The 16,315-nt window shown below is 45.6% G+C and overlaps 1 protein-coding gene across 2 annotated transcripts in view; it reads right to left on the reverse strand.

The window, feature by feature from the left end:
• LOC144729278 (ubiquitin carboxyl-terminal hydrolase 15-like) overlaps positions 1 to 16,315 on the reverse strand; it is a 67,517-nt gene that overhangs the window by 36,651 nt on the left and 14,551 nt on the right. For both annotated transcript variants that reach the window (XM_078609426.1, XM_078609425.1), the window contains exons 4-6: positions 7,683 to 7,809; positions 5,336 to 5,481; positions 3,373 to 3,434 (exon numbers count right to left, since the gene is read on the reverse strand). In XM_078609426.1, the coding sequence (XP_078465552.1) occupies positions 3,373 to 3,434; positions 5,336 to 5,481; positions 7,683 to 7,809 (335 nt within the window). The remainder of the gene's footprint in view (positions 1 to 3,372; positions 3,435 to 5,335; positions 5,482 to 7,682; positions 7,810 to 16,315) is intronic.

A 16,315-nucleotide genomic window follows, 5' to 3' on the forward strand; every position in this document is an offset into this window, starting at 1 on the left:
GTCTCTCCACACTGTGCAATCATGGGGTCCGTTTAACCATACTTCACCAGACTGAACAGTGCAGGTTGGTGAAAGGGGGCCCAGAACTGATTCAGAGATTACTCACCACTGATGTTAGCCATTGCCAGAACGCCGGGCTCACAGAAGTGCGCTAAACCACCTATTCCCGTTTAACACGTAGGCTTTGGTGACCAATATCTTCCATAATTCAGGTTTTTTGGGTTAGATCGCGTAAATATGTGTAGTTAAACCCACCACCACCCAATTAGTAAGGTTTGTCACATAAACAGAACGTGCCAATTCGTGACCAGTACAACACACCGGTGTGTTGGAGGGCAAAGCCACACCATTTACAATCTATTCCCATTTAAACAGGAACAACAACAACACAAAGATATGTCTAGATGCTGTCCCGTTTATGTTGTGGGGTATATAAGAAGAATGAAGCGTGAACCAAATCGTCAGAAAGAACGGGCGTGGAACACACTCGATCAAACGGAATGGAGAAGGAGTTTTGGATGCCACCACTGGTACAGAGCGTTCCAGACAGTGGCAGCAAGAACACTGCAATGGCTCAACCATGCGTATACCGACGAGGGACAGCATAGGTAAATTAGATCAGGGGGACAAGAGCAAGGCGGTTAAACAAGACAGAGGCAGGTGGAGACACTAAATCGAAAACCAATGGGGTTGAGTAATGCTTAAAAATCACGGATTAATAACAATCGCATGTTTTACTTTAAGACATTAATATAAAGAAATTCCATAAACTTTTTTGTTGTTGCCAAGTCCAAAAAGGCATCACAATAAATAACAAATTAATCACATTTCTGCGAGAAGATGAACCACGAAAGTTTCAAGAAACACGCGCTACACGAGTCAAGCAGCAAAGCAACGGTCTCTGCTGCTGCTGCATCGTTTATGGACGATAAACCAGCGCGTGGATTGACTTTCCTCGCATTACGAATCACGGCCATGCAAAAGGCGGCGTCTCTTTTCTTCTTTCTCCCCAAATGCCAGCGGGCAAAAGGTCCTACAGCGATCACGCATCTCTAGTCACCAACAATCCCAATGCATCAGAAGAAGCTCAATAGGTCACCGGGGCAGGGGCTGGCTGAGACGCTGGTGCACCCGGAGCAATTCAGCGCGGGACAGAGGCTCCTCGCGAGATGAAGACAATCACGTTCACGTTTGGGTTGCTGAGAAGAACTGTGCATATGTATTGATTTAAACTAGACTCAAAACATTTGGCGAAAAAACACGGTGGCCTTGGAAGGAAACTATATACATAATAGGTGACGTTTCCGTGCAATGGTCCTTGTTATGAGCACATACACAGAGGCCACGGAGATGAGGTAGATAAGAGACGGAGACTGCACATTACACCACGACGCTTGATGATAAATAATAGTGGCACTTGGTATGTGAGCAGCTGCTCGGACCTTCACTTGGTTCACTCAGCCTGAAAGGACTAATTTATTTAGAACTGCTATTTGTGTTTAGTTTGTTGTCCTTCCCCCGCACCTCCGATTAGAACGCTTGGCTACGTACGCAGGGTGTGAACATCAGCACTGGTGCATGGTATCACCGTCACACCACTCCTTAATGTGCCAGAATGATACCCCGATGCGTCATGCTGGCATTATCGGTGCTGACTAACAGCACCATTCCCTGCAGTCTAGAAAGATAAATGGGCAATCCATTATCTTTATAGGTGCTATGCAAATAAAACCCGTGGAAACAGGCCATGCGCAGCAGACTCACACACTCACTCATCCACACAATGTATGAACAAGAATGCATAAAACTATACATAAGGGCAGATATGTAGATCTACACGTGAATAAAACGTTGCTGGTATTATATCCAGAGAGCATCCACCCAAATAAAATACCAGCTACAATTGCAAGTACCTGTAAACTACATTTTCACATCCTATACCGGGGTTCAATAATATTGTGTGACAAGCCACGTAAAATAAGTTAGCGTGTGCTGGTGGGCCGTGTGACTGATCTCACGCTTACAGACGTCACGCGTCACGATGACGTCGTGACGTCTGCACACGTGACCCCTAATCCGCACCTCATCTCCAGGTCTTTCATCTCAATTACCAGTACCTCTTTAAGTCCCGTTGAGCCGTATGTCTACACATTGGTTAATTTGAGGGTTTCCCAAAATCCAGTTCTCATGGACCCATCATGGTCTGTCGACCTTTGCCCATTTGAACCTCATGGCGGTACCCCGGGGTACCATAGAACCCCGGCTCTCGCACAATGTCCGTGATGCAGTCATTTTTAGTCTGCTGATGGTCGGCGATGCGGTAATCGACTCATCTCGACGAGCTGTACACGGTGCACTATTCAAAGTAGAACTTTTCGATAACGGATTTTTTTTTACGCTGATGTTTGGCATTTCTACATCGCAGAGTGGCACCGATTTCAGATTGATTGATACCACAGTCGCGGAGTGAAGTACACCCCTGGAAAAAATAGTGTCCCAGAAATAAAATATTTAATTGCCTCGGCCATTTTGTATTATTTGGTACCCCGGGTTACCGCCATAAGGATAATTTACCAACCTTCTCATTTAAATAAAGTCGCTGCATGCAGCGAAACAATTCCATGTGACATACAAAGCACTGCGAGAAATTAGGACCACTCGCCATGTCACACGGGACACACACGCACGCACAAAATATATCTATATACAAAGATCCTCCATATAGCCTTAACAGACTGTTGGGGCAAGTGCTGTAAGCGAGTGTCCATGAAGGACGGAACAGCACACGAGAGGTGGTGTGTGGCCAGCACCACGCTCAACAAGTGGTGATGTTTACACACTGCATCAGGTGTTCATTTGAGGCTGAGTCAACCTTTGGAAGGCTCAGGACCGGTTCAGATAAGTGTCACCGGTGTTGGCCGTGAGCAGGTATTGAACTCGCCGGGTGCAGTGCAGTACGCTAACCACTCCACTACCACTCCCCACAAATCTATACACATCTATATACACACACACTCACACATACAAAAGATATATGTTAATATGAATCTGCGCACTCCACACACATGTACACACATAACAGATCTCCTCCATACTACTTTGAATAATACTTTCTGTATCATTTGTTTCATAATGGCCATGTGCATGCCACATGTAAACACTTTTCTGTATTTTAACAGTGAAGACTGGTGAACATGGAAAGATACACTGCTGTGGGTGGTAACAACTGGAATCTCAAAAATTCCTGGCATAAATATAAGCACAACTGCTGACCTACAAATGAGTTTATACAAAAGCCAACGCCACAGCAGCGCACTGTCAAACGCACGCACGAGATAGATGCCATGCAACTGGCAAGGGGCCGGCACTCACTTGTTTGAGATAAACTGCCGTGGCCACGTTCCATCTTCATTTTTTTGTTCGATAATGAGCACCTGCAATGGAAATTAGGACAGACAAATAAAGACAAAGATCCCCCCCCCTCCACCCCGTGTAGCCTTAGCAGACTGTTGGGGCAAGTGCTGTTAGCAAGCAGCACCTATGAAGGCCGGCAATGTACGCAAATGGGGGTGGGTGGCCAGCACCACGCCCGGCCGCCTTGGTCTCCCGAGTCGCGATGTTGACACACCACACCAGGTACTCATTTGAGGCCGAGTCAAACCTAGGAGAGGCCCAGGACCGGTTTAAGATATTTGTCGCCGATGTTGGCCGTGAGCGGGATTCGAACTCGGGTCGCCGGGTTCGTAATACAGCGCGCTATAACCGCTACACTACTGCTCCCCAATTCGGGGAGAGACACGCGCACACACTCCCACACAGGGCCCGTTGTTAATAACCAGTGTAGTCGGAGAGCATGCCCCTAGTCCACGCACACGACCAGGTAACACCCTCCACACGGCCAACGTGTACGCAAGGAAGCTGCTTCGCTAATCAAATTACACGGGGCATAGCTTGCATGAATGAGCTCGGCGAAACAGACCACGGGGGTTGGGTTGGTTGGTGGGTGGGAGGGGGGGCAAAACAAGGTAACAATAGTATCATTAGCAATGGCTTAAATTGCAAAAATGCATGGCAAGTGGAAAATCAACATTGTCCGCTGTGCACGCCGTCACGGTGAAACAGCCGGCGATTTGAAAATGCACTGGCTGTAGTGCAGCGATGGCTCAATGTCTGCACTACCGTTTATCCGGACATTTATTCACACACGAGCGCACTCTGGATGAAACCGAGGCTGTGGTAATCGTTATAAATACACCTCAAAGGATGTTCTTTAAGTAATAACCACCTCAGCTGCGGCACAAGTACGTGGAATTGTGCAATTGGTTAAATGTTGGGGCCCGTTTGTCCATCCGAAGCCGGATGAGGGCCTCCCAAGTCCTGCGCCGAGCAGGCAGTGAACGTCATGCGAGCATCCACTTGACCACGCTGGTCATGGGACGTTATATAGCATTAAAACAAATGCATTGGTTGCTGTAGTATACAACAAGAAAAAAAGCCCCAGCTCAGAATGTGTTTCGCCCACTCCCTTACTCATCACTAGTCACAGAAGTGAATCAACGGACACACATCACACTCATTACTGTAAAGCACCAGCCCTGCTGGGGGGCTGCTGACTCAACTTACGTTTTACAAGAAAGCCCTATTCACTCGGCGACACAACAGTGAGTAAGTAATCTTTTGTGGCAGGACGCGGAAGCTGGGAAGAACCCGGCTCCTCGGTGTGCAGTTAATGGAGACAGGGAGGGCATCACTCACTCTTACAGGCGTGTGGCTTAGCGGTTACGTCCACCCCCAGCCAGGATGGGTCACAAGCAAAAACTAGGCCCTGCACGAATCAATTGAGATCGATTCCTACATTCTCAATATATTCACAAGCTCCCAACTGCGCAAATGATACATACGCTGATATTTGACTGCCCATGACCAAATGACCCAGAAATATAACCGACGTTGTCAGTCCTCGGAAGCCGAGCAGGGTTGAGACCAGATGATACTCTGGGTGGGTGACCACTGTGCAGAGGAACAGGTGTTACAGGCTGCTGTTGGGTCACCTTGTGCGCAGGGGACAGTGCGGCAAAACTCCCGCCCCTTCACCAATCCGTGCCGACCCATGTGGTGAAGTATGGCCAATTAACCGAACGACACAACCCTCATCCGGCAGCGGACTGACGCGTATAAATCTTTTAAGACCGATGGAAAGAACGAGAGAGAAACTAAATGGGACAGATAATACGAGACGCAAAAACAAGGACGCGAAAAATAACGGATTTGTGGGACCACGATGGAATCGCTGGGAGGAACGGGGGAGGGGAATAGGGGAAGGGTGGACACTCGCCTGCCCCTGACACAGGCCCGCGTCCTGGATGCTGCTGTCCAGTTTGTTGAGAGGCTCGTACGTGTTGGATGTATACTTGTTCCACAGCCGCGTTTCCTTGTCCTCGGGTATTTCAAACAGCTTCTTCATCTCCTTCTCAATCGTGTCTGTTGGGCAAAAGGCGAATGTAAGAATGACGCAGCTGTGAGCTCTTTCGGTGTTTCAACATGCCTTGCCTTGGACCAAAGTGGTTCTGTGCTTCGCATTGAGACACAAATTACGGTACATTTGTAGGCACCCTCTGATGACGCCCAGAACTGCCGAGACACCACGATAGAAGCGTGCTGATGTGATATTAACCCATGTCCAAATCCATAACTGTCATATCTCAAGGCCTATTGGGAATTTCTTTTTAGATGTATTGTTCCAAAGCTCATTCGTCAATTATGGTATCGGCGTTGTGTCGAGATATGCAGAAAGAAATGTAAGGATTTTCTTTTTTTTGTAAAGTTGTCGGTAACTGGGCTAAATCCATCAACCCATTACTGCTGCCCGAGATTTCAACCCAGGAGCTGAGTTCTTCCGACTCCTGAGCCACCCACAATGCCACCCCCCTCATGGGAAAAACTTCAATCTCAAGATATTCAACTTATCAATAAGAATATATTTGGATAGCACTCGGTGAGTGGGTGGAGGGGGGTGGTAGAACTCTCGATTTACGTTGGCAAGTTATCGAGTTCAAATCCTGATGGAATTGACTCAGGATATCATCATAATCATAGCTCTGGGGGGTCAATAAAATGAGTGACATTATTTGGTACTGTTAAACGGCATTCCTCCTAGGAATGTGGACTTGGCAGCGTGGACCTCATGCTGCTTGTCAAAAGGGATGAGCACTGCCCCCCTGTTCATCAGAACTTGGAGAAACCCACTGATGTTTAAAACACATTCCTGCGGAGGGAGCTGGTAGGAACGTTGGGTTGCTCGGTGAATGGCCAGGGTCAACGGCGGCATGGTGTATTTCGCAAATATGCCCGACTGTGAGGGCGGGCACAAGCCGGCGTGAGTAGGTTAAACGTTGAGTTTTATAAGGGAACCACGGGGTGAGCAGCCCCTCCCCAACCAGCAACACCCCTCCCACCCCCCACCCAGCCCCACCCTCCCCACCCAGCCCATCCCCACCCTCCCTACCCAGCCCCTCCCCACCCTCCCCACCCAGCCCCACCCTCCCCACCCAGCCCCTCCCCTCCCCACCCAGCCCCTCCCCTCCCCACCCAGCCCCACCCTCCCCTCCACACCCAGCCCCTCCCTCCACATCCAGCCTCTCCCTGCACGACGGACACAATAATCCCTGTGGGCTGGTGTAACCAGGAGGTTCCTACCAGAATGAAAACCAGTAGGGAGATGGTGCACAAAAGGGGGCAGGATATACCAACGATGAGAATAAATACAACAGGCCATATGTTTGGGTATTATGGACTGCAGCTGCAGAGGATGTGATAAGAAATTATTTATCCACCAAAAAACAAAGTTAATATTATCAAATTCAAGTGCATGTAACGTTAAGATAATCGTCACTTCATATGGAAAATGTTTAGCAAACCACTTAGGTTTGCGTGGGTAGTAACAATGTTTTTTTCCTGTATTGAGATAACCTAAGATGAGAAGGTTAAATATGCGATGTTTGTCAAGGGTCTAAGCTTCTATTTGGACTTTTCGATGATAACAAAAAAGAACTGTAATTGTCCACCACTGCCAAGTACACATTATATACTCACTTGTTGCCTTCCCTAGATTTCGAATTAGTGCACATTGTACCACATTCATTAGTCTTCTTGTAATGGAATTGTAAAGGTAAGACTTTCTAGCATTACCTGGATATTTAATCTAATACCTGCATGTGATACACAACTTCAACGAGATGACCTGATATAACATAAAAAATCATTCCACCTGGAATGAGTGAGATAACATTGGCACCAATTTACATCAAAATAATCCTTCCAATATGATACACTTCCAACATTACTTAGCTCTCCGAATGAATCAATGCCGACAGTGCCAGGCTTTGCTACAAATGTGTGTGGTGCCCAGTTCGCACAGACTCAATGTGAATAACTAATGTACATTGAGGAGGACAGGTACATTGATTTGTTTAAATTTAGCCTAATTATATACTCAGATAAAGCCAACAGAAGACAATGCATGCTGGGATGGTTTTTTTGTATGTATGTTGAACTTCTTCCGCACCATACGTAGCCAACCGCGCAAATCAGAGGTAACGGGAGGAGGACAACGAACTAAAGTAGGAGTCTCCTTTTAAAATTGGAACGCACACAGGAACACGATGGGACAAGGTCTGGCTTACCGATCGTGTCGGCCTTGCTGAAATGCCGTGTGAAACTGTTTTCCACGTCCCCATTTTCGCACAGCTTCAGCTCCGTCAAATAAACCTCCACCTTGCAGTGCTTCACAAACATGCCGTGCTCCACCACCTGGAAGACAACACAGAGGCATGGACTTGTCACAACAACGTCGAACGTTCGCGAAGGAACCACAGCAGAGCAACACGGGTTATATTTATTGCAGTAAACATTTAAAAAACATCTCCCTGCTCAAAGAAAGAACGTGGTTGTTGCTCATCCTTGATAATGGCCCAGAATAGTGCCTGCAATTCTACATTTCCATGACATTGGGATGTTTGAGATGTTTGGTCAATTTCTTTAAAAAGTTTTTCTATTTGATAAATGTCTCTTTTAAAAAGGGGCACCTTGAAAACCAAAGGAATATATATCATCATCATCACGACCCATGGGCAGATAGCCCCGTGGGTGACCAATGCACATTTCGTCATGTTTCCACTTTCCTCCGTCTTGTGCCAATATGCTAACGTCTTTCTGGCACCAATCTCTCATGTCGTCATCAAGCCATCCCTGTTAGGTCTCCCACTCTTTCCAGTTCCTTCCAGTTTTCCCGAACAACACACTTTTCATTTTATAGATGTGTATATATATGGCTACATATCTCATACAATTTAGTTGTGGGTAAGCGTGCATGGCGGTGTCTTAGGGAGGATCACAACCCCCAGTGCGGGAGGAGCTGAAGGCAAACTCTGTTTGTGTCCAGCAAAAATGTGTCAGTGTCTGTGGGAATCAAAACCGTCCGACTTTGCAGCTTGGCTCGGTGTGAACGTGCTTAGCCGTGAGGTTATACAGCTGCCTAAACAAAAGCCTTTTGCGACCTGAAAACTTGCACTTCACATTGAACTGAAAATGCAATTTCCCAACTACAGTGCATCAGGCTTAAACGTCTACCACGTGGCTAGTGATGGTGTTGACGGTGCAATAATTTCCAACTTCCTTCCCTTCAGTTGCACATTATTTCCACTACTTAATTTTAATCAATCAAAAGCAGCGGCTGCTTTTGAGATGAACGGGTAACCCTGGAAACAATACTATGGTTTTTTTCTTGACATTATAGATGTGATATCTAAAACGGTGAATTTTTTTATAAAAAATGTCTCAGTCTAGCCACATTCTTTACCCAGGGCAACACCTGGCATGCCGCAGCTACTTTTATGCAAACTGTCACCTTTGTGTCATGGTGACATTGTCAGCGGTACATGACTAAGCGGTTTTTAAAAATGTTAATAAATTCGCTTTCAAATAGTCACCAACGATTGTGCCTGGCTAAAGAGCACTGTGTGCACAAGGTGACAGATGGAAAAACGGGCAATTTGTATTTTTATGTAGTGAGTTGAACTGAGTCGCAGACGTACTCTTTGGAGGCAACACATTTATTTAGCACCAACACACGGGATAACTACCCCATTACAGAATAACAACCTATGGTGGTGACCACCAGGGTAACTACACTAATCACACCATCACGAGCTACAATGGACCGGACCACAGCTTGGGTCCCGGTCCACGTGTTGGAGACTGCAGGACGTAGGACGTAGATTTCTTCAGGATGAACAACAGCGCCGTTCCCTCTGGGGGACCCGGCTTCTATCCTCCGCGGCGTGGCTGGCTCCGCCCTTAGCCATGACCACCTTCCAGAATCCTCGAGCAGGATCTCGACCCTGACACGTGACCACCCTAGCCCCCACTGGGGGCCCGTGTAGACTTAACCGGTCAACCAGAGTGTCACGGTCTATAGTAACCCCATTCCCGTGACTGGCACTCTCACACCCTATCCTGTAGGGGTCTGTACTGCACGCCAAGCGTGGTGCCATCCAGCGCTATCGATCAGCGCTCACCGAGCCCCTCTAGGGCCGGTACTGCACCCACATATAAGTGGTGCCCGCGATGTCGCTACACCGCACGCCGTGCCTCTCTAGGGCCGGCATTACACAGTGACATCCGCGATGTCACTACATTTATACATGCTGCACAGATCATAATCCTGATTTTACAAGTTGTAGATGTAAGCCACGGTTGATTTAACTGTTTTTTTAATATTCATATTCTTGGTTCTTTCGGTAAAGTCATGTAGATAGAAAATAAAAATAAAATAAAAATTAAAACAGATATTAAAACATTAAATATGTATGAGTTGTTCGTGCCCAAAAATAGGAGGGCGGCATGCTGTATAAACATTCCAACGCATCGCTGCTCCTGCTCCGTACGAAAAACAACACAAAGGCGGCACCAATCTGTCATTAACCGCTCTGTGTTTACGCATTCCGAGTACGCGTGTCGGCGGGGTAGCACTGCACTTGGGCAGGGAATGTAGAATGTGTATAAACCTGCAGCACAAGTGCGTGTGTGGCAGATGGGCCCCGTGCTTTGGGAGAGAACCGCGCGCCGTTGCTGGGCATCCCTCGGCAGCGTCCGCGAGCCGCTGGGGAATCGCCAATCGGCACGGGGAGCTCTATCAAACACGCCAGCGACATAACCACGCACGGTGCCACAGCCAGTGCCAGGCGGCCACTTAAAGCACTCGCCCATGGTGGCTGCGCTGATCAATAATTGAGTAGAGAGGCATTGGGCAGTGCTGGGACCACACTGTGCCCACTAGAGCAGCTTCGGGCTAATTATGGAGTGTACGACTTCAAAACCTAAGGCCATAACAAGCTTGGTGAAAAACAACTCCAATTGCACAAATGATGTCAAAAACTATAACAGTTTTTATTTAACCAGGTATATGGCCCACTGAGATATAGAGCTCTTTATCAGAAGCGACCTGGCCACAAGTGGTAGTCCAATGAAGTGGCTTATCATGGGGGCATTTATAGCAGCCAAACACTCTAAATGCATATTTTTTTTTATGTCAAAAGAAAAACCGTAGGAGCCAGAGAGAACATGCAAACTCCAAATATACAGCAGGCGTCAGTCGGAATCGAAGCCGCAACCTCCTGGAAACCGGGCGAGGTAGTTAACATCTCGCTACTGCAGTGCACGATTATTATGTAATCAATGGTCATATAGACACGCACAATAGCAATCCGTCTGAGACCAAGCAGCTCCACCTTGAACAATGATCAACAGCACTTCTACACTGATGACCCCTACAATCTGACGTTCCCCATCGGTTCCACACGCCTGCCCTTCCCACCAGCTGCCTCGACGAGCATTTCGTCCAACTCCCTCCACGCGATTCCAAGTCAAAACAGACATTCAGCAATAAATACGACCGTTGCTGGACTCCTTCTTCAACCTTAGAAGGGGATTGTCCTGAGTATGCAGAATGTTTAACATGTAGGCTTTCGTGACCAATATTTTCCATCACATTTATGTGGCGGGTTTAAACGACACATTTATATTTACGCCATCTAACCCAAAAACCTCTAATATGGAGTACACAGAATATTGGTGTAATCCTTACCCCGCAAGCTCATTTCCTAATCCCACATCCGTAACCTATCCACAACCTTTTATCTCTGTTTACATGGCATTTACTTTACCTGTCCCTCTAATAACACTTCATAACGTAAAACTGTCCTTCCTTGACACGAGTAGAATCCTCCTGCTTTCTATCAATATGACCTGCACTATGAAGCTTTGGACCATTAAGATGCCCTGCTCCAAGCACCTCATCAGCGGTCACGAAACACCATTATTATTCAAACCCACACGTCCTTGAAATGGTTTTTAGCTCACCAGTGCATCAATTACAATATTACGCTGTCTCTGAATCCTTCTCGGCCTTAACCCCTGCCCAACGTCCCTGACCTCATCATACCCTACCCCTACAATTATGACGCATTCTCTCCATTTAATCAAGGCTCATCTCCTCCCAACAAACCCACACACGTCGCCCTCCTCACAATGGGTTCGCTCTTTCTCCTCTGCAGCCAGCATTATGAGCGAATGCTTGCACGTGCCTGCCTATGCTTCCGATTCCCACACGCAAATGTATGGAAACACTTCCATCTGGCATGAGCCAAAATTGACATTATTAATGGGTGTGGCAGGGCGGCGCAGCGGTTAACACTCGTGCAGCACAATATAAAGGACCTGGGTTCAATACCTGACTCAGGTGCCTTAATGTATAGTCTGTATGTTTATACTGCTAGGTGGACAGAGGCAGGGCGATTTAATAAACTTGCCAATTGTTGCAAATGCCATAAGACATCTGGTCCAGTGTGCTAACCATTACGCCATGGTGGTATCAAATTGCACTGTATATGCTGAACGATAAAACTGTGCCACAGAGCCTCAGTTTCAAGACAGACCTTGCAAAAAAAAATGTTTTACTCATAATGGGACAAGTATTTTATTATTGGCATTTACCAGCCAATGGCCGACATGCAGAGAATTCTCAGGCATCAGACATCTGCAAGCAGTTTAAGGTAGCAAGCTTAAGTGTCCCCTCGGAACGTAAGTGGAACAATGGATCCACGAGTCTTCATTGCTTGCAGGTGTGGCCTCCCGTCTGAGAATCCCGGTCTAGACTGCAACTTTATTCAATGTGCAGCACTTGCACGTTGTGCGACAGGGTGGCGCAGTGGCCTCCATAGCAAGAGGGTCCTGGGTTCGAACCCTGACAACAACCCTTCTGCACGGAGTTGGTTATGTTCTCCCCCTGTTATGCATGAGTTTCCCTCTGCGTTCTCCGGCTTTCTACCAAAGCTAGACACATACAATGTAACTGTTGCTTGTCAAACATTCCAATGCAGGACCCTACTGGCTTTCCTGAGTAAATAAGTAATTGTAATTATGAAGTGCATACCAATATCTCCCGGTGAACTTTACTCATTACACACTGCAGATAGTTTTTATAAAAGGGTTAAAATGCTAGTTGGATAATTTATAAATACTGGAGGAAGGTCCTTCGCTGTTGATGCCCCCAGGGTCTGGAATGCTATCGCCAATAAACTGCAACTTGGATGATTACCTGTGAGATCTGCTCTCAAAACTGCTCTTGAGTACCTGTACAACCCCCGCTGCCACTGCTATGCAGTGGCCTGAAATCAAATGCATCTCTCCAGATGTCCGCTGCAAAGTATGATCTTGAGTTTGTATTATAGTGTGCTGATCTTTAAAGGTGCATTGAAAAATGTTGATACTCCTGCTGATACTCCTGCTGTTATGGAGTGACTCATGCTGCCAGCTATGGCTGCAAAGATGGGTCGTACATGCTATGTATATCGTTTATTGTTAAATTTGAATCACAGTTCCTATGATCACTGTTGTTACATTGTTTTATAGCTTTCATTTTTGTGATTTCGAAAACGTATGGTTAAGGCATGTGTGTTTGTTGAAGTACGTAGTTAGCCTGATAACGTTAATCGAAATTGTTTTATGGTTGTTATTGCTTGACTTGCATCCCACTGGGATTTTTGAACACAGTGTTGATATACAGTGTTTTTTTCTGGAAGATTTTTGCTGGTTTTTCCTGTGTGTGCGTATGACTGGAGTTCGTGTGAAATAAAACACGCTGATTCTATATAACCATTCATTTTTTTCAATTATGTATCCAGAAATAATTTTGCGAGTCTCAACACTTTTTTTTACAGGAAGGTCATTCACTGGAATGTTTAGCCAATTCCTTTTTAAATGTTTTTTTGTAAATTAAGTTCCGGGAGAAACTACAGCACACAAGATATTCGAACAGCGAATGTCCACACAGATGCGTTCACAAACCCGCTTGCTGTACTGCCAGTCTGTTTTTGGGAGTTGCACAAATCTGCATCTTCCACCGAGGCCTCTCTCACGAACTGGATTACAGGACATGGCTGGCTCATTCCCACTTCACGTGTTTTTGTGGTGTTGCCATCTTACAATATCTGCACGGCTCTGAAAGGATGAAGCCGCTGCAGAAGTCTCTCACCGCAAACTTCAAAGAGGCTGCTGGGGGAATCCTTCAGGGGAGTTAATGCGGACCAATTTGGATAATGAAAAAAATCACTTGGAATATAAATGAGTGCCTAATCATTCACCAACAGTAACACAACGAACGATTACCCGAGTGCCAAGCACAGCTGCATTAAGCAAAGACCTTCATGAGATACTTTTCCGAGTACTGTAACAATATCCTGAATGAGATTAAAATTCACAGTGCTATCAAAATACAAATGAGCATATCTCTGAGAACAAAAGAACACCAGAAATTAAGAATTCAACAAGACACCGCAGCCCATATGGCAAATCATTTGTGGATATGGCTTCACTATTCTACTAGTAAATACAAATAGACCTTATCGTTTCCATACTCTTTGGCTCTTTCGGTAAAGGTACGTAGGTATAAAATAAAATAAATTAAATCACGACGTTTCGATTGCAACACAAGCAATCATCATCAGTTGGGAAAACCACAGCAATATTTTTTTTTTGCTGTGGTTTTCCCACCACACTCCGATGAGGACAGTTTGCAATGGTTTTCCCACCTGATGATGATTGCTTGTGTTGCAATCGAAGCGTCGTGATTTAATTTATTTTATACCTACGTGACTTTACTGAAAGAACCAAAGAGTATGGATGCCTGCAGTCACGAAAACTTCAAATCTAGATTGACTTATAGTTTCCCTTCCACAGTTTCCCTGCTGTTTGCTGATGCAAGAGGACATACGAAGCCCACACTTTCACCAGGCTGTGGCTGGCTCAAACGTCTATGCCACTCGTTGATTGATCCTATCCTTCACCTGCTGGACTAACACAACGATTCCTCCTGCCATGTTCAGGACTTGGTCCACCAGACCATGTTCAACCACCACCACACTCCGATGAGGACAGTTTGCTATCTACGGTGCAATATTAGTTCAATATACATAATACTACCTTGAATAACGCTGACACACCTTTAACCATAAATGGGTTTTATGAATTCTGCCTGTTGCCATTGGCTGTGCTACAATCATACAATCACCGTAAGTGTAAAACAGACACACATATACATGCATACAAGGTCACAACATCATTATTCCACCATCAGTCTTTAATGGAAATAGAACCAACAGCTAGACATTTGTAAAAAAAAAACCCAGCATTATAAGCTCATCCCCGCACCTACGATTAGCAGGGTTGACTACGTACGGTGCGAAAGAAGTTCAACATACATATATCGTATTCCTCCAGTCTAAATAAAGATTCAGACATCCCGTTCTGCCTCTTTTCTCACACTGCGCGGCTTTGGAATTCCATCCCATCGAAACTCTTTTCCCAAATTATCATATCACCTTGCTCAATTCAAGCAGCGTGTCAAACTCGTATCTACTGCACCGTCAACAGTGCTGTTTGTTGCAGCCCCTTGGCCTAAAACAAAGAACAGTGCTGGTAAGTTAATGCTCATTAAGTAAGTTAACACTCATTAATTGTGTGACTCTGCTCTTCATTCCATATTCAAACTGTTCACGAGCGTGCCTGCACGTCTCATTCACTTTCATTTTACCGTAAAGTACACACACTGGCAAGCTACACAATATATCTGCGAGAAACGCATTGTTTTAATATTTTTGATTCATTCACAACTTCCACTTGAAGCCGTTTTCGTGAGAAACGAGGCTGCTTTGCTTGCTGTGCATACGCAGTCACGAAAGCTTCAAATCTAGAAATATGTGCAGTTTATGATTAACGTTCATCTTGTGTTTATCAGGAAAAGGCAATGTTCCAGAAGTATTGCTTGCTGCATCCTCAAAATAGAAACCAGAGCCTGATTCCACTGTCGTGGTGATCCATGTAAATGCAACCTACAGCTGACAATGTCACAATACTTCTTCTTCTGTCATGTGGCTGCTGATGTAGATGCAGAGCAACAACTGCAATTTCACAGTCACGTGGTCAGGCCCGACAACTGCTTCAGGAGCAGCGGAGTGGTGTATCATCGCTGCGATGTCTCCTTTGTATTTGTGGATCGGGGCATTGCGTCGCTATACGTTGTACCGTCTGTTCTGAATGACCACAGTCGCATGCTACTGGAGAGTTTTTAATTTTCCATTTGTGCATTAGGTATCCGCATATACTACCATGGTTTGTGCAGTGGATGCAATTCATGGTGGACCATGAGTTCAACATTGCATAACATATATTTGGAAAGGAAAGTAGAAACAAAACTGCATGAGATGTATTTTAAAAGGCAATAGTAAACAATTGATGGTATTCAAGCAAGATTAAACCAAAATGCAATGAAGTATAACTATCAAGGAAACAGACTACTGAATGAGGTCCCAGTTTATATGGAGCACTTTTGCAAATCACGCTTGGTAGTCTAGCAGCAATTGTTTAAAAATCCTGACTCTGCTAATGAGACCAAGAAGGCCAACACTAAGCCAGAGGTTCTTGCTTATACAAATGCTGCTGGGTAATAATGGTCTGCAAAGGCAATAGGCTGATGGACTAAACCCTATTTTACTTTTGTGCAGAGACATAGAATGGAGTTCTACTTATGTATGCTTTTAATATTAAGCAGTAATGACTAGAGGCATAGGCGGTTTTAATTTTAATAAGTATGGTGATGTTTTTTAAACTAATACAGTATCTAATATATAATGAATACAAGCATGTACTGAAGACTCCACAATAGCCAAGCTCTTGTTAAGTACCAGCTAGCAAACCGTGG

This window comes from Lampetra planeri, chromosome 32 (genome assembly GCF_965212315.1).
Source record: "Lampetra planeri chromosome 32, kcLamPlan1.2.h2, whole genome shotgun sequence".
NCBI lineage: Eukaryota > Metazoa > Chordata > Hyperoartia > Petromyzontiformes > Petromyzontidae > Lampetra > Lampetra planeri.